This window comes from Heterodontus francisci, chromosome 23, assembly GCF_036365525.1.
Source record: "Heterodontus francisci isolate sHetFra1 chromosome 23, sHetFra1.hap1, whole genome shotgun sequence".
NCBI lineage: Eukaryota > Metazoa > Chordata > Chondrichthyes > Heterodontiformes > Heterodontidae > Heterodontus > Heterodontus francisci.
In genome coordinates this window covers 27,020,488-27,048,405 of record NC_090393.1, presented here as the reverse complement: position 1 = coordinate 27,048,405, position 27,918 = coordinate 27,020,488, and the positions used below count along the sequence as shown (strand labels likewise).

General features: G+C 39.0%; 1 protein-coding gene across 3 annotated transcripts in view; it reads right to left on the bottom strand.

Moving 5' to 3' along the window:
* Positions 1–27,485, bottom strand: part of zgc:193801 (uncharacterized protein LOC564476 homolog) — an 88,804-nt gene extending 61,319 nt beyond the window's left edge. The window contains exons 1-2 of one of the 3 annotated variants that reach the window (XM_068054879.1): positions 27,326–27,485; positions 13,581–13,779 (exon numbers count right to left, since the gene is read on the bottom strand). In XM_068054879.1, coding sequence (XP_067910980.1) covers positions 13,581–13,779; positions 27,326–27,340 — 214 coding nt within the window. In that variant the 5' untranslated portion in view covers positions 27,341–27,485. The other 2 variants (XM_068054881.1, XM_068054880.1) reach the window with 2 other exon arrangements.
* Between the last annotated feature and the right edge of the window lie 433 nt (positions 27,486–27,918).

Here is a 27,918-nt window from a genome sequence, read left to right as displayed (position 1 = left end):
AAATATTGTACTGCAGTTGAATGTGACACTAAAAGCAGCTTTCCACCACATTAGAAAACTTAGGTGGAACTGATAGTTAAGTAAAATGGCGTTACTGAAGTTTTTCCTCAGTATTTAAATTCTCAACTTGGATTCTTCCATTCTCTTCACTTTAGGTTCAGGAAACCAACAGTCAGGAAGCAAGTTCCCACATTAAAAACTCCTCAAAACATCAATTCTCCTCCTCTCCCAAAAAAAAACCACCAAGAACATTTGTTTTATTTTTTTAACGTCTGTCCTCCGTTTTTTTGTGTTCAATTACATGCTAATTTAGAAGACAAAAAACAGTTAACAAGATTACATCTCAGCTCATCCATCCAGAAAGACCTTTTCATTGCAACATCCAATTGATTTTTAAAATGTCTGGACTTTTCATCTCTGCTACGATGACTCCATGTGTTGATTATTCTTTGTGTGAAAAACCTACTCATATTAGTCCTAAATTTGGCTTCTATTAGTTTAAATCAATGACTCCTCCCACCATGTTCCACTCTCAACTTGAAGTAATTTTCCAATTTACCTTTTCTAAACAGCTTAAAATCTTGCACACCTCTAACATGTTTTATCAAGGTTGAACAGCCGAAGTTTCTTTCCTCATAACTAAGACCCCTCCCATCATTCCCATCAAAGACTGAGATCACCCTCATCTCTGCACTGCCTCCAGTGTTTGCATATCTCACTTGTGTCACATTGATCAGGACCAGAACCAACACAGTACCCAAGAAGTGACCTGACCATAATACTGTACAGTTTGATTACTACTTCCTTTGACTTGTAGTTTTGGATATATGGTTCAACATTTTATTGATACCGACACTCTTCACTGGTTGGATATTTTGACCACCAAGTCTACTAAGATTCCGAGGTCTCTTTCAATGCTTCATAAACCTTTACAATTCTAGAATCCCTGCAATCTTTATAATTCCACTATGTTTTGTAATGTTTATGATACAAAAAATGGTCTGGCTGTTTGTTTGCATCTCTACACAACAGTACCCAAGAGCATTTTGCAACAATGCATTTTAACTTCTCCAATTTTCTTCCCTTATTCCTCCACTCCTGCAAATGGTGATTGGGCTATGATGCCAAAAGCAACAATGGCCCTTTGCTTAAGTGGCCAATCTCCACACTTGAGCTTTGGTTCTGAGGTTTGGCAGGGTATTCAAATGTGTAAGACAGCATAGCAGAGCCCGATTCTGTCCTCAACTAACTTCCACACAATTTGCTTGAAATAGTTATTAGATAGCAACTAAGACCAGAGACCTCAGACAATCCTTTGCCACCATAACCTAGGGACAACAAGACTAACAGCCGTACCTCTGAATGAAAATGTTTAACTCATAGTAGGCCAGGGATTAAACCCTTGGCATATTCTTGGTCAATATGCCTTATAATCATACTACCCAATGCATGAACAGGGAAGCTATTTTGTAGATGAGTTGCTTTATGATAGAATTCTGATTTTGTAGTCCAACTTAGAACCTTTGGTAGTCAGACTCATGAAACACCTCAGACAGCAACAATAGGACATTCACTCAAGATATGCAAGAAATTATTGATGAAAATATTTCAAGGCCCTTTAACAGCAAAACTGTTAGATAGCAAAACTCAATGCTCTACAAATGCAGAAAAAAAAAATTCAAAACAATTACAGGAATTTTAGACAGTGATTACTGGTAAAGCAAATTCTAATAATGAACCACCAACACAATTCAGGATGGGAAAGTTATATTTAACTAACTTTTCGGCAATAACAAAAGATACCTTGCTTCCATTGAACTCAAGGAAGGGCAATGAATGATAAATACCCGATTTTGATTTTTAAAAAGATTGAGAAGATTCTCATTAAAAGCAGCCTAGGTAAATAGACAAGGAATAATGGCCTGGATTTTGCAGTCACTTTGCTTGCCACTGACCTCAAAGAAAGCTACCACAAAAATCAAGCAACCTCTATGGCATGGATTTCCCCTTTCCCAGTGTTAGTTTCAAACTGGCACCAAGTCAAAAGACTTCCAGGCATCCAGCAACAGTGATGTCATTAAGCAAAGTAAGCATCCAATCACACTGAGGTATTGTAACAGATAGCAAACCAGGAAGTAAAATACACTGATGATCCTCGTCTTTTAATTAAAATTTTACAGAGAGCGAAATAAAGATTCGGACATAAACATGGGATTAAGGTAGAAGCTGAAATATCAAACAAACTTAAAAATTTTTTTTAAAAACTTTTCTCATCCTGGTAGAGAAATTTGACAAATATAAAATTAGCTTTTCAGGGCGAGAGACATTTTTCAGCAGTAATTATGAACTTACTAGGCTGTTAAAAACCCAGTTACACCTCATTCAACAAGGTGCAACCTTTTCAAGGGTTTTTAGAGTGAGACTAATAGCGTAAAAGAGCAAGTTCTGGTCAGTTCAGTGATTTCTAATTGATTGCTGGGTGCAGAAATTTCAACAGCGCACTTAAGGGAGAAGTAAAAGATTGCTAACAGCGATTTCTGCATTTAACTGCATGTGTGGATTCCAGAAGTTGCTGTCAATTTCAGAGGAATAATGACAGTGAACACTGACAGTTTTACAGTAAAATCTGCGCCAATAAGTAGAATGCTGGATAGAAAATTGGCTTAAAACAAGAAACAGCTGTATCATAATCAGTACATGATGGAAAGGGTATATAATTGAAGTAACAGTGGAGTCTTTCCCATGAAATTCTCTTTATCTAATGGCACTGGTGAGGGTAATAAGAGCAGGATCTTAAAGCTTGTAGAAGTAGTTAAAGTTATATTTACCAGGCAAAGCCATTGATGAATGGGTCTAGAATGAACCAGACAGGTTTGTAGGGAAAAAGGATAGAAGAATACAGTTAGAAAACAGAAAAATTGGCTACATTCACTAAAATAGGGAAAAACTGGTTTCCAAAGTTGATCAAACTGGTTAAAAAAGACTGCGCTTTAAACCACTTGCATCTAGTGCGGCGCAGTGATTAGCACCGCAGCCTCACAGCTCCAGGGACCCGGGTTCGATTCTGGGTACTGCCTGTGCGGAGTTTGCAAGTTCTCCCTGTGACCGCATGGGTTTTCGCCGGGTGCTCCGGTTTCCTCCCACAGCCAAAGACTTTCAGGTGATAGGTAAATTGGCCGTTGTAAATTGCCCCTAGTGTAGGTAGGTGGTAGGGAATATGGGATTACTGTAGGGTTAGTGTAAATGGGTGGTTGTTAGTCGGCACAGACTCGGTGGGCTGTATCAGTGCTGTATCTCTAAATAAATAGTGCACTGATTCCTCCCCCTCCCTTCCATAAAAACCTTTTCAGTGAAGATAGTGTAAAAAGCTAATACATGTTGTGCTGAGGGTTACTTCATTATAAAACGTGAACAGGGTTATCAGAAATAAATCAGATTTGGTGGAAGTAGAAGGAAATCTGTACACCAAACCACACAAACTCACTAAGATCCTTACTTCTGTTCATTTCTAAATAGTGATTTATTCCATCAAAACTGCATACTATCCATATTTTTGGCAAAACAATTTCCTTTGTAGTGACAGCTAGATGCAAATCTATTTGATACTTCAATTCATACAAACCAAAGACAATAGAAATGTTATTTTGACACTTGGACCTCGAAATTACATTGTGCTGTACCTATTTTACAGGCATAAAATGGATGCCTAGAAGTCCAAAATAGCAGGCTGTGTGTACATGCTCATTCCACGATGGAAGTGCACTGCCCACAATATTGGATCATGTCTTTCTGTAGGCGTCCCGGGCATAAGCTACGAGTATTAAAAACCCATAACAACATTTATATAAGGATCTTACACTTGTTGTGAAGTTGGTAGACCCACTATGCCTGAGTGTTAAACTCACTCAGTAAATCATAGTGCTAACGAGCGGCATGGACTCTGCAGCAACTCTATTTAAAAGGCTCAATCCCTCTATACATGGCAGCAGTGTAAGCCACCATGGAAGCTGTCAGAAGAGGTTCCATCTTGGTGGGTACCACTGTTGATTTCATGGCACTGACCACTTATTCCATGTTCAACAGAATGGCCTTCAAACTCTGAACATAGCCCCATCACAAATTAGAATTTGACACCTCCATGCTCTCACCCAATGAGTGCAAGCACACTGGCAGTCTACCCAGTGGACTTAGCATTTCCTGGTGAATGCCCATCTTTGGTGGACGGGGCTTCTTTGGTAGACTGGGCCCTCAAAGTTAGCATCCAAGTCCTCTGCAGCAAAGCTGGTATGTAATTTTGCCATCTGGCAAGCTATAACCTGTGTGGGGAAATCAGGGTTGCAATAATGGGGAGGGCAGGAACAGAAGGAGGTGGACTACGTGTGATGCAGTGATTCTAGGAGACTGGAAGGGGAAAGGGGGGGGCGGGTGAGAAGCGGAGTATTGTGAGTTGTGTACCTGCAGGTGCGATGAGAGATTCATTAATGAGAGGAGTAACATTCTTACTGACAACTCTGGTGGGGTCATGGAACTTTTTTCTGCATTGCAGCCATGTCCTGGAAGATACACTCCTGGCATTGACCTCTTCAGTAACCTCTTCCCACTGGTGGCAGAGATGTTGCCTGAAGGGCCTCCTGCTCCCCGGAGGTGGGAAAGGGAGGGGAACAAGATCTCTGCCTTCCATGTCAACAGTCCAGAATAGAGTTTCCAAAGCTACATCTGAGAACTTGGGTGCCCTCTCCATACCTCTTCCAGCTAGTTTAGACTTTTCACAGAATTTCCCTGGCTGCAGCTAGTGCACCACCCCTTTAATTGGAGCTGGCTGCCTTTGTGGTTTGAGTCAAAACCAATTTGCCAACCTCTCAAACAGGGGTGCAGCCGATAGGTAGCGCTGCTAGCACTTGCTGCATTTCTGATAAGTGGGCAGAACCGATTTAGCCTTGTCCCTGTGACCAGGCATGTGGGGAGCACCCCATGTGACCGTTTTGAGGCACGATTGAATTTGTAGGCTTTTTTTTTTTAAAACCACATTACCGTTTATTATAATTTAGACTTTCGTTGTTTCTATGTCACTCCCAGGCATATCCCATGGGTGGTTATACAGCAGCACTGCCAGAGATGTAGGAACAAATCGCCTAAATGATGGATGGTGTGAGGCTTGCAACAGACCAGAATGAAAAGGACAAAGTATCTTAAAATGAATTTTTTTAAAAAGTTATGAATATTTTTTTAGCTTCAGCAGCTCTTGAAATATGTCAGGGCGGAAAGGGCCATCACCAGGGGGCATAATTTTAAGGTGATTGGAGGAAGGTTTCGGGGAGATGTCAGAGGTAGGTTCTTTACACAGAGTGGTGGGTGCGTGGAATGCACTGCCAGCGGTGGTAGCAGAAGCAGATACATTAGGGACATTTAAGCGACTCTTGAATAGGTACATGGATGATAGTAGAATTAAGGGTATGTAGGTAGTTTGATCTTAGAGTAGGTTAAAGGTTCGGCACAACATCGTGGGCCGAAGGGCCTGTACTGTGCTGTATTGTTCTATGTTCTATGTTCTATGTCAGCTAACACCATATAGGTACAATGCACAATTCAAGGTATCTAGCAAACTGCTTTTAAAATGATGAGCTTAAGTCATAAAGTTCATGGCGATCCATAAGTATATTAATAGTTAGTCCACTTACTGATGAGCAGAGAAGGAGCTCAGCAAACCTTCAGCATGACTGCATCCCACTGCATCTGTGGATTCAGACTGGCAGCAAGGTCAAAGACAATGTTTGCAGTGAAATGCTGAATGCACAATTAAGCAGTGCTGTGTGCCTTGATTTTAAAGGTGGTAATATTAAACAAAACAAAGTATGATGCAATGGAAGACAAAATTCTCATCCAGTCTTAATGTGAATCTAATTTCTCCTTCCAGACTTAATTCAATGCTGTATAACCCTTTTCAAAGGATGAACTTTCATCTCTATAGTCACAAATTAAAATGCAATTTCAAGCTGTTGCAGCACTTCATCCCACAGTTGAGTTTCATTGTGAAGCAGGCTATACATTCAACAATAGATCACTACTGAAACATAAAAAATTAAATATGAAAGGTTCTGGTTGCCAGAATATACGAAGGATACAGAGGCACTGCAGAAGGTGCAAAATAGATTTACTAGGATAACAGCAGAACTGAGAGGTTATACCTATCAGGAAATAAAGAACAGGCTGAGGCTCTTTTCTCCAGAAAAGAGAAGACACAAGGATGACCTGATAGAGGTCTTTAACATTATGAAAGGATTTGATAGGGTATATATCGAAAAGATGCTTCCACTTGCAAGAGAGACAGAACTAGCAGTCATAAATATAAGACAGTTATTAATAAATCTAATAGGGAATTCAGAAGAAGCTACTTTCCCCCAGGGAGTGGTTAGAATATAGAACTTGCTAAAAGGAGTAGTTGAGGCGACTAGCATAGATGCATACAAGGGGAAGCTATATGAACAAATGAACGAGAAAGGACTAGAATGATATGCCGATAGGATTAGATAAAGGGTGGGAAAAGGCTCGTGTGGAGCAGAAACACCAGCATGAACCTGTTCAGCCAAATGGCCTGATAAATCCTAATACCAAAAATGACCAGTGAAGAATTATTTGTAGTATATTGTATTTGAACTGCTGATGCTCCACTGAGACTTAAGTAAACAGACGTCCTTTGATCTTTATAAGCTGCAGTACCAACTGCAAGTTGCAGCAGCATCAAGCCAAACAATGATTTAAACATTGGTTTCAACAGAAAATTACAGCATCAATGGCCTTTTCTGAAAAAAAAGAGGAAGCATCCTGACCAACTAAGTTTTTTGAAACAAATTTTATTTGATAATTGGGAAAACTGGCTTGGAGTGGTGCTGAGGCCAGTGGTGCAAAGGAACAGATTTAAACACATATAGCTGCAGTGTTGTCACCAAGCCAGATTTGACATATTATATGCCTATATACACTATGGGAAGAATCACATTTAAGCCAATCTGTTTCTTGTGTGATATTCATAGTTCATCACCTTGAATGCTAGCAGTATGAGTGATAGATGTGCAACTACTAATAATTTGTCCTTGTATTATAGCACTCAAAATGCTCTCTGCAGACATAAACCAACATTTACAGTCTTATTGCTGGATGTTTTTTTCACAGTTCAAGTGAATGTGGTATGAGAAAGTTTTGCTTGCCCAATCAGAAAATCTGGATGTGTCTTTGGTCACACACATACAATGCAGCACTCGGGGCATGTTTCTAGACCATGCACACTTAAAAATCAGTTAGGAATCTCAGCCATTGAAATCATTCTATCCAACAATTTCTGTTCACTTCCCTAATAACCAGTCTGTGTTAACATTACTGTTAGGATATCCAAATGTTCTTCACTTACTAAAAGTAGCATCCTAATTTATTAAAAGGTGTGACTGAAGCAATTAACAGTTTTACAAACACTCTTTGTGAAAACTTCACTTTGCATGACAGAAATTAAACTACATTCAATTATTCTGTGAAATAGAAAGAGCCGTTGAAGTATGGAATGTTTTGCCACAGAGCGTGGTTGAGGCAGAGACCATCACATCTTTTAAGGGAAAACTGGATAAATATTTGAGGCAGAGGAAGAGGAAACAGGACACGGAACAGAATGTGGGCAAGTAGCACACTGTTAGGTTTTCTGTCACTTAACCACAATCTTTAGAAGCAATTAACTTATTTCGTCAGAACAGTAAAAACTCATTTTATTCCAGGGCTGGAGCCAGTGCAGGTCAAGAGATTCAATCCAGTTCCAGACAACATTCACAGTAGTTATTATCCAGAATGCTCCAAACGTACCTCCATGTTAATAACCTGACCTCTGCTTGTTAGAAATCTAAGCACTACCCACTGGAGAGCAATAAAAGGTTAATAAAAAGAGCTTATCTGTTTGAGCTAGGGATGCAGCAAACTGCAGTGGCAATTTTTTTCAATCAGAAAGCTGTATGAGAGACAATTGTTTTTGTTCATCCAACTAGATAATCAGGACATTTATTTGAAGCAGCATATTGTTTTTAAATGACTGGCAGCAAAATTGGTTAATAACAGAACACTCAAGCCTTGTAGACAAGCTTGGCCTGTGGAAGGAAAAATTACTACAGAAATTTTAAAATACAGAAAAGACAACTCTATGGGTAAATTTGGTGATTTTGTTCTGAATTTTGTGGAGTTATGTTATAAATGTAATATCAATACAAGATTGAGTTTCTGTACTTTTTAAAATTCATTTGTGGGATGTGGGTGTCACTGGCTAGGCCAGCATTTATTTCCCATCCCTAATTGTCCTTGGACTGAGTGGCTTGCTAGGCCATTTCAGAAGGCATTTTAAGAGTCAACCACATTGCTGTGGGTCTGGAGTCCCATGTAGGCCAGACCAGGTAAGGACAGCAGATTTCCTTCTCTGAGGGACATTAGTGAACCAGATGAGTTTTTACAACAATCGACAGTGGTTTGATGGTCACCATTAGACTAGCTTTTAATTCCAGACTTATTAATTGAATTCAATTGATTCGAATCCATGTCCCCAGAGCAATATCCTGGGCTCTAGATTATTAGTCCAGTGACATTACCACTATGCCACCGCCTCCCCTCCTTTGCTAGAAGTTTATTGGTAACTTAAGCTATCTGTTTAGTGGTCAGTAGCTTTCTGACTTGCTCAGTAATAGGAGACAAGTAGCATTGTTCAGATTACAGCTTTAACCTGTCTCCCACTTTTAAATACATATCTGAACCCCCAAGTTTCTGCTCTTCCAACCCTTTCAAAGTTTTATTACTTAGTGTGTATTTCTTCTCCACATTTATAGGGAGACAGTGGCGTAATGGTAACAGCACTAGGCTAGTAATCCAGAGACCCAGGCTAATGCCCTGGGGCCATTGGTCCGAATCCCACCGTAGCAGCTGGTGGAATTTAAATTCATTTAATTAATAACAAAAATCTGGAATTGAAAGTCATGAAACTATCATCGATTGTCATAAAAACCCATCTGTTTCACTGTCGTCCTTTAGGGAAGGAAATCTGCCATCCTTACCTGGTCTGGCCTACATGTGACTCCAGACCCACAGCAATGTGGTTGGCTCTCAACTGTTCTCCAAAATGGCCCAGCAAGCCTCTCAGTTGTCAAGTGGACTTAGGGTTGGACAATAAATACGGCCTTGCCGGCAACGCCCGCATCTCATGGAAGAATTAAAAAAAAATCTTCCTCCCAAAATTAATTACTTCTCATTTTCTGCATTTTATTTCATCTGGTATCTATCTTCCAATCTGCTAACATATGTCCTCCTAAAATTGATTAAACTTAAAGTCCTCTGACAGTTAACTATGTTCCTTATTTTTGTGTTATCTACAAATTTTGATACCGTGGCTCCATATCCAATACCAGATCATTTATAAATATAATGATGAGAATAATGGTAGCAACACTGACCCTGGGGGACGCCACTGTTTACAGCTCTCCAGTCTGAAAAATATCTATTAAGTACGCTTTATTTTCTGTCCTTTAGCCAATTCCTTATCCATGTTGCAATGTTCCTTTTACTATCAGGCATTTTAATTTTATCAGCTGGCTTCCTGTGCAGTGTACAGGTCACTCCATATAAAATGTTGACTGCATTGGGGTGGAGTACTACAATTATCTTCAGCACTTATGGGCAAAGTTGAAAAAAAAAATCTCTGGGGTGTTCACTTCTAAGTGGGTTTGGAAGTTAAAACTGCTTTCCTTAGAGAAGATATTGGTTGGCAGTAAGGAGCTGAAATGGTTTCCGTATCGATGGATTATAGAGTTGGTCAAAAGTTGATCCTTGGCACATTAGCTTTGTTTGATTGATTTACGGAATGAGAGGGGAATTTTCAATTTTTCCCCAAATCAGTCACAGGTTTTTTTTTTGACTATCCCATGGGATTCTGTGGTTAAGGGGTGTCTTTGTGGTCTACAAGCTTTCACTGCTGTTTTGATGCTCTTTTCCCACCTTTTTCTAACTGCTTCGACACAGCATGTATTTCCCAAAAAACTTTATTTTATTCTAGCTATATAATGGTGTCAAACTACCAGAGTTCCTTCAGAACTTATGAAATCAGTTATTTGACTAAGCATGGTTTGCATGGCCTTACAGATAAGGTGGAGTACAACATGCAGAGGTCTGACAATTTAGATATTTAAAAACTCAAATCTTACTGAAGTTATTCATATGACAGTACTATGTTAAATATTTTATTTATGGTTGATTATAATCTGTGTAAATTTGTCCATATTATTTCCCCTTAAAACCTGAACTAACTTTAATATAAAAGTAAATTTAAGGTTGAGTTTAACGTCAGCTGTCACACTGCAGTGTTGATAGAAAGTAGTTTGTATGACAGTTGTTTCAGATGTAGTTTTAGTATCGCCGTGAACCAATTTCCACCAAATTAGCAGTGGCTGAAATGACAGCCTGACCTGACAGTGAAGCAAAGCAGTGAGGGACTAAACTGGATGCTGTAGTCTCACCCTGCTTTAGTTTAACACCAAATATAGTCATGAAGAGATGTTTCTGATCGCCTGAACACTTTTCAAACCTTAATTTAAATATGAGAGAGCAGGAAATCTCCGCTCCCCAAGCTCTAAATATTTAAATTTATAACCAGTATTAGGCATGCACTGGGCTTTGTTCTGGACAAACCAGTTAATGTTCCAGCCAACAGGAGCCAAACAACATAAGCTGGATCTTAAACTGCCAAGAGACCAGTGGAAATATACACAAAGGCAGTGCGAGAATAATATATCCCTAGTTTACCAGGCTGATCAGATACAAAATTCATAGCAATGCATTAGATTATATCTAAAGTACACATAAATTGTAAATTAAAATGTCAGAAATGGTGGTGCTGTAAATTTTGAAGTAAATTACTTTAAAGCAACACTGCGGTGCGACAGCAAACATTAAACTTAACCTTAAATTTACTTTCATATTAAAGTTAGTTCAGGCTTTAAGGGGAAATAATTTGAACAAATTTACACAGATTATAATCAACGATAAATAAAATATTTAACGGAGTACTGAACAGCCTTGAGTTTTCAAAATGTGCAAGTTTGGTATTATAATCATTTCATTTACAGTAGAATCTCAATTACCTACTATAATGGAAGAGCCCCTCTGTAGACCCACCTCTTCCCCCACGCCAAGGTTTCATTATAGGTAAATAAAATACTGTACAACCAATGTTTTGCTTGCATCTTATACTGATGTCTGTATGAGCATTTAATTGGATGTAGTCACTTTCTTAGGTCTAATGGAATCAAATTGTTGATGACTTGTTTTAATTACCAATGTTCCTTTTCTCCAACAAGGCCTGACTGCAGCTAGTCTTCTAGCTCAGACATGACTCCAGTAAAAAAAGATTGCCCACATTTCTTATTTATTTGCAAAGTTCCACTAAAATGGATATTCTGTATAGCTTCACTGAAGAATGTCAAAAAAGTGTAACGGAATACAAGAAACCATAAAACATTTGCTTTGTATTTAGTTTAGTTTAGTTTAGAGATACAGCACTGAAACAGGCCCTTCGGCCCACCAAGGCTGTGCCGACCATCAACCCTCCATTTATACTAATCCTACACTAATTCCATATTCTTACCACATCCCCACCTATTTCCCTACCACCTACCTATACTAGGGGCAATTTATAATGGCCAATTAACCTATCACCCTGCAAGTCTTTGGCATGTGGGAGGAAACCGGAGCACCCGGAGGAAACCCACGCAGACACAGGGAGAACTTGCAAACTCCGCACAGGCAGTACCCAGAATTGAACCCAGGTCGCTGGAGCTGTGAGGCTGCGGTGCTAACCACTGCGCCACTGTGCCGCCCATTTATTTTTATATCAACTAACTTTTCATTCTGCCACATCATATTGTCATGCAGGCCCCCAACTGCCAAGAATGAGGCACATTAATTTCGCCACATGGACATTAAATTTCAAATTGTTGCTAGGAAGAGAAGGCCTTTGACAAGGGATTGCCAGGCCCCTGGCTGGAAAGGCATTTTTGCATATTAACAGACAGTGCTTGGAACAAAGAAGCTATCCCCTGCCCCAATACAATCCACAAACAGACGTGGGTAAACCAGTTAGTTACATGACTAATATATTCTGATGAAAAGTCACTGACCTGAAACATTAACTCTGCTTCTCTCTCCACAGATGCTGCCAGACCTGAGTATTTCCAACTTTTCTTGTTTTTATTTCAGATTTCCAGCATCTGCTGTATTTTGCTTTTACTTTAGTCACATAACTAACCTGCTTGGCAGTCTGGATTTTTTCCTGAATTGTACAGTTTGAACTGAGAGTCTGCAGAAAGCAGTTTGCTCCTGGATCGAAAAGACCTCTCCTGTCTGCTCCCATCTATTTCTCACAAGCGTCTGAATCCACTGAAGACACATGAACCCCAAGAGAGAAAAGTCTCCTTAAGCGAACAAGGTTTAAGAATACTGGGAACCAACAAAAAGCAAGATCTACCTACAATAAAGGACTCTAGTGAGCTCGAAGAACCATAAGAAAAACTCTTCAGATATTGCCTCAAACTTTTCCACTTTAGTTCTTCTGCTCTTTTCTATCTCTATTTGCATGTTTGCATCGTGTATGCAAGCTAGCGTGGGCGCGTCGTGTATCCGTTGGCGTTAACCGAATTAGAGTTTAAGTTTAATAAATTTCAATCTTTCTTCTTTAAACCCAAGAAAGCTTGTGTGTGCTGTTCTCTTTGCCTTTTAATTGGAAAGCGATGAACAAAGATTCAACAAAGGGGAGTTAAAAACAGTGTATTTAAAATTAAACCCTATCACAGTAAGACCAGGTAAAGGCTGAAAGGGAACCCTAGACACCTTCTCACCTGGTCGTAACAATATGCTATTCTCTGTCCAAGAAAGTAAGCAACTAAATTGCTGCCAGGTCTCAACCAATATAGTTTGCAAGTGAAAAGAATGATTCTATACTTTATCAATACCTGGATGTAACTGGTTTAAATCTTTGAGTAAGCTGAAACTACAAGCCACAAGGCAATGATGAGTTGTCCACAACGTCCACACGCATTACACAGTAGCAGTGTACAGGCCTGCTATTCAGGTGACACAAGATCTCTCTGCAAAACAATTTGTGACTTCAGATTTTATCAGACTTGCCACTTGTCTCCATGTAAAATCATTTTGCTCAAAGTATGTATATGGTTTTGCAAACTCCTTCAGAAATCCACTTCTTTGTAATGTGCTGATTCTGGAAGTAACAACTGCTTCACAGGCGTTAAGTTGAAAAACAGGTGAAATGGTTTGTTGGACAGCCCATAGCTCCCATGATGTTTTTATAACCTGTCTTTTTTTTTATAAATGCTGGTGGACTTCCTGTACATTTTCAGCATTTTCTATTATTTATGATATCCAACTATCCAGTACCATGCTTGTGCAATAATCTATTTCAATTTACCTCTTTCAATAATTTTAAGAGGTAAAGCAATGAGAGAGAAAAAAGATCTGTGGGGCCTAAAGAGTCAATGTGGAGTTTATTGTCTTACCTGCAAAATCAAGCCCTTTGTCAACATGTTTAACTCTGTAATGTGCTCTCAAGATGACAGGATCCTGATAGGCTTCAGTCACACTACAAAAGGGACAGTGCATGTGGCTACCTTTGGAATTAGCAGAACATTTCTCATCCTGGCACAGCACGGGATTGTAGTTATGCTCTGTTCCTTTAACCCTCACTGACGGATGAGTCTGCACACAAAATCAAGATATAAAAAATAATTAGACAAATGTAACCCAAATACCCTCTCTAAAGTACTATTCGGCATCAATACAAAATTTTTGACTTTACGGAACTATGCTTGTTTAACTCACGGAAATAATATCTGTAAGCTATGTGCAGGTGAGGTGAAGACAGCACACATACAGAAAGTGAGGAAAGTGTACTGCACATCAAAGCATAACTGAACTGAAAAACATCAGGTCATGATCATAATCTCCCAAGTCACACAGGAGGTAAAATTGGATGGCAATCATTATGAGCAACTGGCTCAACAGGATTAGCAAAGACCTTAGAGCTGGCCACATTTTCTGAAGGGTTGATACGTGGGACAGAATAAGCAAGGGCTATATTTTCTTCTACGGGTCAATTTTTACAGAAAAAGTTAAGGACCTTTTCATTATAATTATCCTGCAACATCTTCACAACTTAAGGGAAATAGTGAGACAAGGAAAACTAAATCACTCACTAAGAACTGTAGAGATGCATTAAAGTCCATCCTGAAAAAAATACCACACTTTTGCTTGGCAGTGGGTGGTGGTGCCAGGGGAATACAGGCAGAGGAATTTTTAAAAAATGCACCATTAGCTCCCATTCAAAATGGGATTAATCAGAAAAAGTAAAGGTCAAATTCACCATAGTTTATTTAAAAATAATTAGTGGAAGAGACAGCTTCTTCTCTTTATTAAGCTGACAACAATGACCTGCCTCAAGGGCAGTCAGATCCATTTAGTATACATGGAAATTCATTCATTCCTCACTGCGGGACATGTGTTGTGCCCCAGCATGATCAACACATGAAGGTTCGGGTAGAAAACTGCAAGACAAAATAAGCTTCATTATAATCTCAGTGTTCATTACAAAGATAAGATGCACTTGTCTGTTTATACTCTTTATGAATGATATCAGCAACAATAACTTGCATTTATATCGCAGCTTTGACATAGAATAATGTCTCAAGGTGCTTCATAGAGGCATAAACAGAAATTGACACTTGGCCAAAGAGATATGAGAAGCTGTACCTAAAAGCTTGGTCAAAGGAAGAAGTGGAAAAGCATTTAGGAAAAGAATTCCGGAGCTTAAATCCTAGACGGCTGAAGGCACAGGCATCAATAGTGAGGCTAAGAAAGTGAGGGGGTTCACAAGATTCCAGAGTTGGAGGAAAACAGAGTTTGCAGACGGTTGTAGGGCTGGGGGAGGTTATGGATAGGGATGAGTGAGGCCATGAAGGGATTTGAACAAGAGGATGAGAATTTTTAAATTGGAAGTATTGGGAAGCCAAAAGCCAATGTATGTCGGTGAGCACAGGGGTAAATCATGGAATCTTACAGCACAGATGGAGGCCATTCAACTCATCATGCATCTGCTGGTTCTTTGAAATAGCTATCCAGCAGGTCCCACTCCCTCGTTCTTTCCACATAGCCCTGCAAATTTATAGAATCAGAGTGGGACTTGGTGCAGTTGGAATATGGGCAGTAGAGTTTTAAATGAGCTGGCAATTATAGATGTTGAGGATAGGAGGTTGACCAGAAGGGCATTGAAACAGATGAGTCTGGATGGGCGGCGTTTGAGATGGAAGTACCCAGTCTTGGCGATTGGGAAGTGTGGAGTCAGAAACTCAGCTTTGGATCAAATAGGATGGCAAAGAGATGAAACGTCAGCTTCAACCTGAGCAGGGGATAATGACGGCAGTTTTGAAAGGGAGGGTGATAGTACCCAAGGAGAAGAAAGCATTTACAATGTCAGTGAGCATGGGGGGCTAGTAAGGAAAATTGTGTTGTCAGTCGTTTAGTGGGAATAAGGTCAAGAGAGCAAAAGGTGAGCCTCACAGAAAAGACAAGCTTGAAAAGGACACGAGAGGAGACAGGAAAGAGCTAGAGAAAGATGTGGGTTCAGGGCTAAGGCAGGCAAGGATATGAAGGATGCAGCTGGGATAGCTGAATAGATGATCTAAATCATAGTGACAAATAAGTCCATGAGCTCTTGCATTTGTGGGAGGTGAGAACAGAGGAGGCAGGAGAGAAGGATTTAAGGTGCTGGTACATAGTGGAGTAAAGAAGCCACAGGTTATCTTTTCATTCAAGCATGATCCTGGAGTAGTGAGTGTTTTTAAGCAGAGGAAAGGAAAGCCAGATACTTTAGACTCCTTATGGTATAAAAACATTTATTCAACAATCTTAAATTTAATGTACTTGAAATTCATTTGAATTCTGGATATTTGTTAATTTTGTCAGAGAAAAATATGACCTGGTTTACATGGACATGAATCAATAGGTTACATATAGTAGATTGTTGCTAAAATATCAGATTCATTTCTGATCTATTTGCTACGAGGGTTTCCATTTTTTGTTAAAACTTGAGAATCCATATTTTAAAAACAGAAAAGGATTTCATGGATGCTGGAATCTTGGAGATTGCTGAACTTTGTGGGTTTTTTTTTTAAGAAAAGGAAGGTCAACGGAAGGTTCCTGGTTTTGGTTAGTGAACAGTTACTGGAAAGCATCTGTTTGCAAATAACCCAGCAGGGGGTTCTGCTTGTGTTCTGACCTAAAGGGAAAGATATTTACAAGGAAATGACAGGCCATGATTTATAGCTGTCACAGAATTGCTGCTGAATTGTTTTGGTTTCATTTTGAACTGTTAAAAAAGCCAGTTGGTTTGGTTAAAAAGCAGGAGGTTGGAGTTTGCTTATTGACCTGCCAGAAGATCTAGCCAGCCCATCTTTCTCTTGAAAAGCAAATCCTGTATCAAGTATGTTTACTGTTGCCTCCTGTATTTGAAGAAATCCTGAATGTTTCCAGAAACCCGACATCTTTGAAGGAACTTTGCATCGAATGTGTGAGAATTAAAACCTAATTTGCTGCAAATCTGATGTAAGACCTATGTGAAGCCTTCTGTGGCTGCATCTCTTGAAGGCCTAGCCAGACTGTTCATCAACATCACCTGAAAGAACTGTTCTAGGAAGATTCCTATTGGCAGCCACCTTTTTGCCTTTGGGACATGTCGCCAAAACAAAGGACTTCCTTCCATATCTTCTTTTAAGCCTAAGTGTTTTTTTTATTCCTTCTATTTCTTTGTAACAGCTGTAAACAAAAATCCCTTTTTTTTGCCCCGTTAACCAGTTTTGTATGTATGTGTACATGTGCATGTGAGGGCTAGGATAGATTTCAATTTGTGCATATGTTTACTTCATTATTGGTTAAGACTTGGTTTATAACAAATGGATAACCTGGTAGGTGTGCTTTATTCTGGGGGAAAAAAATAGAGCATCTGATTGATGGTTTCAGTAAGTGGGAAAATTGAATATGTTGTGACCTGTGGGGAAGTGGGACGGAATTAACAGTGCATCCCTCCCGCCTCAGTTGTAACATATTAAATCAAACATTTTTATTCTGAATTGTATGTGTAATTTTTTTAAACTTACTGTGTAAAGCGTAATATTGAAAAAAAAACTTGTACAAACACCTAAATACATCCCCATACATGAGGGCACCTCAGTTAGTCATGGAAATTTGTTGATTCATTTCTCAAAGTAAATGCACATCTCCATGATGCCACCTACAAGGACCTCCAGTGCTTAGCTATTAAGCTGACCTTTCCAACTAGATCATCCATTTTTAAATGCTGCATTTTGACCCTCCACTGCTGGATCAACTGAATGTTATCATTTACACCAGTTAATCCATTCATTAGCTAATTGAGAAGTACAAAAACAGCATTACTATAAGTACACAGTGACTGTCCATTTCTCAGCCATTCTTAAAATTAGGTTTCTAAAAAGACATCTGCAGAAAGTTGTGTGACTGCACCATTCTGACTTGCAGTTCTAAAATATTAAGAAAAGGGTGTTGATGATTTATCAAAAGACAAAAATATTCCCCTAAAGATCAATGTTCATTCTGAACAGAAAATAACGCATGTTGCTGTGACTAAATATCAGATTCTATTATATATAAAAACCTCAACTACAAATGTAACTCCAAAAAATCTGACATTTTAATTTTAATGATTTAAAATATAAAAATGTAGGAACCCTGGAGGAGACTGCAAATTTTCAGAACACTAATTTGGACAACAAATGAACAGCTATATATTTTAAAAAATCATGAAATGTAAAAGTGTAACTACTGATTGGTTACATTTCAACTTGACTTACTCAACAGCTCTCTCATTACGGAATCAGAAGGTTGTTGGTTGAACCCTACATTCCTCCAATCAAAACTATCAACAGATCAACTGACCATTCATTTCATTTTCTGTTTATAGGAGTCTGTTGCACTCAGATTGGCTGCCATGTTTCCTTCATACAAAACAGTGAGTGCACTTCAGAAGTAATTCATTGGCTGTGAAGCACTTGGGAAGTCCTGCGGACAGGATGAAAAGCTATAAAAGTGTAGCATTTTTTCCCTTTATTGTTAATCAAAAATCTTGTTCCACTTCTAGTTACAGCAGTTGTTGCTATTTTTATCTTGCCAGTTCAATTCTCCCAGGCTAAAAACTACAGTAAGAGAACAATCACTTCACTGAACAAATACAAATTATGGCTGGCTGTTCCTTTAAATATTCCATAAACTGACACAAAATCATACAGATTTCCTTTACATAAAAAGTGCACAAATCTGCTGCCACTTTTGACAGCTACTGTAAAGCAAAGCGGAGTACCAAATTTGCAACTTTGGCACTCTCTTGCAAGCCACATACATCTGTTAAATTTTTTACACAGGTAGTATTTGATTATTGAAAACAGTAATGAACGGAAATAAAACTTATTTCTTAATCATGAAATAAAAATATAATATAATATACTACGGATTTTTACCCATCAATGCCTTACATTAAAGATTGCGTGTACTGCACCAGTATACATGGAACTGACTTTCAAAAACTTTATATTAAATTTTATAGTTTGCATTAGATAAATGAAGACAAAAAATAACCCGTCAAAAGTTATTTTAACTTTTATTTAGGCTTCACAAATTTTTCAGTTTGCAAACATGAAAAGCTCTCAGGCTTGACTGCAGTCAGATCACATTAAAATTAAAATGGCATCCTAGCCATATATGGATATGTACCATGCACAATGAATTCTTCACAGGCAATCACACACAGATAAAAGTAAAAGGCTGATGTTCGTTGATAAACCTCCTTGTCTGTTGAATAGTTAATACAAAAGTTTAGTTACTGCGAGTATGAAGGGGGTGTGGGTGAAAGAGTACAAATTTACATGAAAAGTCATAGAGTCATTTATACAGCACAGAAACAAGCCCTTCAGCCCATTGCGTCTGTGCCGGCCATCAAGTACCTATCTATTCTAATCCCATTTTCCAACACTTATCACATAGCCTTATATGCTATAGCGTTTTAAGTGCTCATCTAAATACTTCTTAAATGTTGTGAGGGTTCCTGCCTTTACCACCCCTTCAGGCAGTGTGTTCCAGATTCCAACCATCCTCTGGGTGAAATTTTTTTTCCTCAAATCCCCTCACCTTAAATTTATGCCCCCTGGCTATTGACTCCTCCACTAACGGAAAAAGTTTCTTCCTATCTATCCTATCACTGCCCCCTCATAATTTTGTATACCTAAATCAGGTCCCCCTCAGCCTTCTCTGCTCTAAGGAAAACAACCCTAACCTTTTCGGTGTCTCTTCATAGCTGAAATGCTCCAGCCCAGGCAACAACCTGGTGAATCTCCTCTGCACCCTTTCCAGTGCAATCACATCCTTCCTATAGTGTGGTGCCCAGAACTGTACACAGTACTCCAGCTGCGGCCTAACTAGCATAAAAGGAGAATGTTGCCCTAGTGATTCAAACATTCAGAAATCAAGGATTGATAATTTTATAGGAAATAAAGCAAATTGTTGGTGCTCACACAGCTTGTAAATTCAAATTGGTGCTCGCCAGAACAAATTACTTATTTTCTCAAACCAATATCTGTCAGATATTCATAACAGATTATCAAAATTTTAGGAAAAGTTTAAATCAATATTTGCCTTTTTTTGCATCCAGTTCAACTGCACTTTCTAAGGTAATTTTGGTGAGCAGCTGTTGATGCCATTCAGAGATGCCAATTTAACCCCGTCTTTTTGGAAACATTTCTCCAATTTTATCTTTTCTGTAATGTTCACAATCTTTCATGCTTCTAACAGTTCATGTTAATCACCTCCTTCTAAGGCTGCTCTCAGGAAATTCTTTTTCACAATGATCAGGCAAAATAAGAGCTCTCCACCAACCAAATAAAATCCTTCAAACAAAATAAACAGAGCCAGTATGGTTTAACAAAACATTAAGTTATTGTCTTGCCAGCTTAAGAAAGCAAAAAGCATTAGTCTACATGCCATAACTATCAGATAAATAAAATTAAACAGTTATATTAGTCTAGCAAACTAACCTGCTACAGTACATTTCCTTCCTATTAAACTGTTCACAAGATTGATATGGATGCGGAAACCATTTGGCCCATCTTCACTGATCTAGCCAGAAAAACATACACCATCTGTTTCGTAAAAGATTTTTGTCTTCATCGTCGTGCCTGATCACTGTGTTAAAAAGAACTTCATGTCCTAAAATTGACTTTTGGCAACTCGACCCTGTCTCTTTTGAAGCACTGTTTCAAGTGTATCTTTTCTAGAATGTATTATAATAAATTACTCAAAATGCAGTCCGACCAAAACCATTTACAGTTTCAGCATATCATCTTTCCAGCTGTACTCTTCATTTAGCTAGGCATTTGATTTTTTCGTCTCATTGACATGGCAATATCAGTGTTCTGGTCCTTGGATCTCTGGTGGAGTCTTTATGGGACCAACAAGCATCTTCTTAACAATTGTACAGGAAACCACAGAGGTAGGTAAGTGGAAAACAATTCAGTCACTGAAGTGAAAAGGAATACTATGGTGGAAGCACCTGTAGTCTTCCCTCAACTGTGCCGCGGCAACTGCAATGGCTGCAGGGACAGCAGGCAACAATTAAGCGGATGCACAGAAGGCTGGCCATTGTGCTCTGTGAGGTTTGCCAGTGTCTCTGAAGGAGAGTTTATACTGCTGAGTTAGGAATTTTTTGCCAGCTGAAACAGTGCCAGCAATCTATGAACAAGAAATTGAGAAATTTTGGAATTGAGAACCAGGTACAGCTAACCTAGTTTGATGGAATTTTGAGACAGCTGAAACAAGGTGGGACATATATTTTCTTTAGAATGTCACATTAAAATTGTCTGTGTATTTGAGATGTCCCTTCGATCTCTACAAATTTGTGCTATTTTTCTTTCTGAACAAACTACTGAAAGAAACTTTTACCCTTCATCAGTTAACTGCCACCGATTCATTTCTATTACTCTTCACAACCAACAATGCTGTAAAAACTATAACAGGATCAGAGCACTACATTGGCAGCATCAAAGTTCAACTAACGACAGTTTCGTTATTCATTAGGCTGCATGTTTTTACATCTCAATTTTGTTTTGGGAAATTGTTCAGCCGGATGACCTGTCTGTAAACGGAGAAAGGACGAACTTTCATTTAAATGGCGCCTATATGATGTCATGTAGTACTTCACAGCCAATGCGTAGTTTAATCACTGTTACTTTGTAGACAAATGCTGCAGCCAAATTTAGCATACAGCAAGGTCCCACATGCAGCAAACAAATGAATGACCAAATAATCTATTTTAGGTGACATTGGTTGAAAGATGTTCCCAGGGACGCACACCGAGATAAACATCAACTGCTGCTGGAGGACCATCAATTCAGTGAAAGGCACTCTTTGGTCTGCCCGAAACTTGGTGGTCTTCCAGTGCAGAGAGCTGTTGACGACCAAATGACTGGCAGATTCCAAGGTTCAGGACTAAGTGCTGAGGGACACACTAAGGGACACACTAAAGCTTGAAGCAGCTGCCACATAGGCTTAAAGGGAAAAGGTCACTGTCTAAGGCCACCCTGCCGTTGTATACCGAGGGGCTGGAAACAGTGTAAAATCCCTCAGGCTGTATGCACCAGAGAATATTTGACATGAAATGTACATGTGCATTGTAAATATAACCTGTAATGGCAATTATATTGAGGCAGCTCATGTACTGCATTGAAGGAAACTGATGGGTATTGCACTTTACACAATGTCAAATTTGAGCTATGTAATGTATTTCTACAAATTTTATGAATAAAGTATATTTTGCAACAAAAAAAAATTGGTTGAAGGATAAACATTGACCAGGACATCGGAGAAAACACCTCTGCTCCTCTTCAAACAATATCATGGGATCTTTTACCCGACAGGAAAGATGGGGCCTTGGTTTAATGTTTGATCTGAAAAACAGCACCTCCATCAACATAGCACTCCCCGAGTATTGCACTGTAATGTCAACCCAGATTACATGCTCTAGTTCTAGAGTGGGTCGTTAACCCATAACCTTCTGACTCAGATGTGACAGTACTACCTACAGTGAGCCAAGGCAAAATTAAATTCGACTATGTACTGCAAAGTTTTTCCATAAACATATTGACTTTTGGTGCTTTATGAGCTTGTTATTTATTATGGTACCTTGATAGCGGACATGTTCAGGTCCCTAATTTTTCATTGTTTTCCTTGATAGTCATTTTGAGGTTATCAATGGCAGGATAAGACACAATTATACTTCATATAATTTAATGTTAAACACTGTTAATTATCTGCAAATACTTATTGAGGATCAATAAAATCTAATTTCTGGTTCTTTGAGAGCTAATATCCCTCATGACTTAACAAAATAGGAAAGAAATGTTTAACCTAACACTTAATTTGTGAGACATCAATAGAACATCGTTTTTAGTCTGTCCTTCATTCCAATCTCCATTAGAAAAAAATCAATGCATAATCATCTATCATAGTGCACACACTGTAGATGCTTAATATTGCAGAGCTAAATAGTCAAATAAAGCAAACAAAACTGTCACAGAATCATAGCATGCACTTTGAAAATCTGTGCCTGACACACCCTTCAAGGGCTTGTATTGAGAACACTGCACTGTGATTAAGGCTGCAAAATCCACTACTGCAGCAAACACTTACTGCATCAGCAAGAGTGCAAACGATCAAAAGCACATTCCCATGATATTTACTGTGTTGTGCCAGAACTACAAAAGAAGCAAGTAATGCACAAAAAACTGCAATCAACTGTGATTTGATATTTCTTTTGTTCATCTTAGCACACTGAACAGAATCATCTGTTATCTGCATCGCCAGCTTTGACCTTGAAAGCTAAAAATCATCACTATCTTCCTACTGCATAAATTCAATAAGACAATAAAATCTATGCAGCTAATTTTAATAACAATTTGCATTTATATAGTGTCTTTAACATGCTGAAGTGCTTCGTAGGAGCATTATCAAACAAAACTTGACACCAAGCCTCTAAGGAGATATTAAGACAGGTAACCAAAATCTTGGTCAAGGAGATAGGTTTAGGGAGTGTCTTAAAGGAAGAGAGGTAAGAGGTTTAAAGAGGGAATTCCAGAGCTTATGGCCAAGGCAGCTGAAGGCATGATTGCCAATGGTGGAGCGATGAAATGTACGAGGCTATAATTGGAGGAGCAGAGACATCTCAATGGGTTGTAGGGCTGGAGAAGGTTACAGAAATAGGGATGTAAGGACCAGAAAACAAGGATTAGATTTTAAAATCAAGCGTTGCCAGACTGAGAGCAAATATAAGTCAGAGAGCATAGGGTGATGGGTGAACAGAACTTGCTGCAAGTTAAAATATGGGCAGCAGGGCTTTGGATGAAGTTATGCAAGGTGCAAAGTGGGACACCCGCCAGGACAGCATTAGAATAGTCGGGTCTCGAGGTAGTAAAAGGCATGGATGAGAGTTTCAGCAGATGAGCTGAGAGGGGAGTGAAGACAGGCGATATTACAAAGCTGGAAGTAGATGGACTCGGCGATGGAGACAATATGGCATTTGAAGCTCAACTCAGGGTCAAATAATACACAGAGGTTGCCAACAGTCTCAGACAGTGGCCTGGGAGAGGAGTGGAATCAATGGGTAGGGATTGGAGTTTGTGACAGGAACCAAAGGCAATGACTTTGGTCTTTCCAACATATAATTGGAGAAAATTTCTGCTCATCCAATACTGAATATCAGAAAATCAGAGGGAGTAGAGAGGTCCAGAGAATGGAGGTGGTGGTGAGGTTCAGCTGATCATGTGGCATCTGTTGAATAATAACAGTTCATTAAATTAGGAATTAAGTTTGTTCAAGCTATGCTTTCAATCTAGAACTCAAATTATATTTTGGGAGAAAAGTACTTGCACAAAACAAAAGGTGTATCTGAAAATGTCAGTGCACGTCAGATGCCAAAACTTGAATGTTACAAGTTGGGTTTAACTAAATAAAGTTATGCAGAACCACAGATAACCAAACATCATTTTATCATTTGTAGTTTTCTCACCCTTTTCTTGGTTTTTAGTTCTTGATAAGTTTTTTTATTTATTTTCTTGAATATTTCATCTACCACAAGTTCTTCTGTCCTTCATTTTTAATGTTCCCACTTAGCAACAGATACAAAATCCTCTGTGCTACAGCCAGGTGCGAAAGGTGTCTAGGGGTCCCTCTCAGCCTTCATCTGGTCTTACTATAACAGGGTTTGATTCTAAATACACCATATTTTGAGCTCCCCCTTGGTGAATTCTTGTTCACCGCTTTCCAAATACAAGGCAAAAAATTGAGCACAAACAGGCTCTTAGGTTTAAAGAAGAAAAGTGAAATTTAACAAACTAAAAACTCTAATTTGGTTAACACCTACAGATACACGCCATGCCCCACGCTAGCATGCACATGCAATATGCACATGCAAATAGAGACAGAAAAGAGCAGAAGAAAAATAAAGTGTAAAGCTTTGAGGCAATATCTGAAGAGTTTTTTTGTTACAAGTCTTCGACCTCACTGTAGAGTCCTTGCTTGTAGGTGGATCTTGCTTCTCGTTGGAGCCCAGTATTCTTCTTAAACCTTGTTCACCATAGGAGACTTTTCTCTCTAGGGGTTCACGTGTCTTCAGTGGGTTTCAATTCCGTGAGAAAGAGATGGAAGAAGACAGGAGGAGAGCAGGTCTTTTCCAGTCCAAGAGCAAAGAGCTTTCTGCCAGTTCAAGAACTGTCTCTACAATTGAAAACTCCCCAAGTTGGCCAGGAGGGTAGTCACGTGACTGGTATACCCACTTCTGGCTTTGTGTATTGGGTGTGTTGCTTCCCAGCAACAATTTGAAACTTAATGTCCATGTGGCAAAATTAATGTGCCTCATTCTCGGCAGGTGGGGGCCTGCATGACATATGACACAGCCCAGAAATACACTAATGCTCCACTGCTCACTGCTTCAGGTGATATCTGCTAGAGGATGCCTGGACAGTGCTCAATTGGTTTTTTTCACTTTTTTAAAAATACAACCATCAACACACATCTACAAGTCGAACAGGCTGTGGACACCAACCAATGTACAAAGCATTTGGAGAGGGTAGGTAGAGGAAAGAAAGAGGGCACACTGGTGAAAAGATCTGTCTTTAGGATGCTTGGAAGGTGAATATGAAGTCATAAATAAGGTGGTCATGTCTTAAATAAACAATTTGTATTCTTAGAGTTTCAAGATACAAATTAATGTTGCCCAGCCCCAGACCCCAAGGTTAGAGTTCTATGCAGATACTTAACTAAACAGAGTTTTACCCTCTCCTGACTAAACAGTGGCGTGACTCAATCACTTCTGCTACATTTTGAAGTCAATGTAATTTTGACCATTAAAGGAAGAAATTCCTTAATCTGTCCCACAACAATTGTGCAACCAAGAGAGACCCTTCACATTCCATATATCTAAAATTAATCTGTAAAAAAACATTGAAATACTTATGGGCACTTCTACCAACAATGGTCATGTCAATAGCAGCTTCTAACCTTAAGCATAATCACCAATTCCTAGCCCAACCAATAATCCTTACCGCTAACCCTAAACCACATAATCTCAGTAGTGCGATGCATGTCCAGGTGAGGTGGGAATATTAGTGACATTATCATTGATGTAGGTCAGCTGTGTTGACAATTATCACTTAAGACAAAAAGATGTGGCAACCCAAAAAATGATCCATTTCATGCCAACATAGATGCTTCACAAAATTAAAATCAGATGAGATAAGGATGTCAAGATCAGACCCCCAACTAGAATTTTATTCACTTGGATTACTGCATATGTTGGATTCCAGAACTCTGACAGTTTATTTTTGTTACTGTGGATTAAGGGAGTCATTATGACAGAACAGTCACTAACTGTAACTAAGATACATTTTTTTAATAATTGCAATACTAATATGTTTCTTCTTGGAACAATTAACACATAGCATACTAAAGTGCAAATTTTGCAACCTGGAGTATTCATGGTAAAATGGAAGTTCATGGCAATCCTCAGCAGCCTTTGCATTCATTTAGCAAAATGGGAAATGAACTATTTGTTGGCTTCTACATTCCAAGATTCCAAAATTTAAATGTTTAATTTTACAGATTTGTTTTCATATTTTTGTTACAAGTTCAAAAATGTTCAGCTTAGAAAATACTGTACACTAAACCTACAAATGCAACATTTTTAAATTTTCCTTCATTTCTTTAAATTGTATAAAGTTATGAATAGAAGATGTTGTTCAGACATAATTCTAAAATTGCCAAAGCAATGGGGTACTTTACTCAGCTTTATGGTAGCTGGGTTGTGTTGATATACAACTGTTTTATGGATGACTGATAGCATAAAAACATGGCATAAAAACAGATTGACTAGACATAACAACCACTGGTGCTAATTTTGAGAGTTAAGAATACAGAAAGGCTTGGGGAATTGGCACTGGAGTCTAAACAGACATGACCGTGCTTTCTTATGCCCCAAGGCACACTTCAAAAACTCTAGAAAATTACTTGCAATATACACTAATAAAATTCCCTTCCATATTCATGGTTAATTTTTGATCTGTTTTCTTACAGAAGGTAAAACACACATGAACAGGGAAACTAACACTGTTCACTGGTTTCATCTTGGTATTTTTGTGATGAAAATGCACAAAAAATGTGTAAATTATTTCCCTTTATGTTCACACAGACGCGTTGAGAAGGCTTGTATCATATTCAACACTTTAAGCAAAATTAACTCAGTCTTTCTCCTGAGGGTCGGCCAGAAACGGTTGATCAGAAGCAATTTCTTTATCCGTCTGGCCGACTACTAACACAAACTGAATATGTAAACACATCATTGCTGTTTAAACCTTTTACACCTCAGCAGTCCTGAGTAGGCACCAGGTGACCACTCTGGGCTAGAAAAATGGCCTGTGTTGGCATGTCTTCATTGACAAAGCAGCTGAACGTAAACCACAAACATTTTAAAATATATATCTATATATAGATATGTCTGTAAATATAACAAACCCACTGGAGGTGGAAAGGATAACCGCCATTTTAGGAGAGCATCGGAGAGCCGCAGAGAAAGCGCTGGCCTGCTTCACTGTCAGCCTGCAGCAGGTACAGTACTCACAATGAAAGCTGTCATATCCCTCTTCAAATTCTAGCCGGTCCCCCGCTCGACCATTTGGCGGTTTATTGGTTAAAATGTCAGCATCACAACAACCGGCTTGGGGCGGGAATTTTTGTTTTGTGTGTGCTCGTCATCAGTTTCAACCGGAGGGCCAACACTGATTACGTCACCTTCGGGTGGCCGCGGAGAGACGGAATCTCGGCTTCGGGCCCGGCAGCGGAAATAACCGAATGCGTTCGGATCTCACGGAAATACACGAAGTCTGCACGAAGAGGTGCGCTCTGTCACCCAGTGCGCCAGCTCCACGCCGCATCTCTTGAGGCTGCAACTTAGAGCAGGATCCATTTTTGTCCACCGGCCAAGCTTTATATTTTGAAGACAGCGGGAACCTGCACTAAAACACAAATATAGATATTTCTAAATGTCTTTAAGGAATCTAAATTAATCAAAGATTATCGTACGCCTCTGCCCAGCTGATATGTAAAGTTATATGAACAATTATAGTGAAGTTTTGTCACATTAAAGATTAAATGAACCATTACATATACAAGGGATAGGAAATCAAACCACTTTATTACATGATATTTCGTATC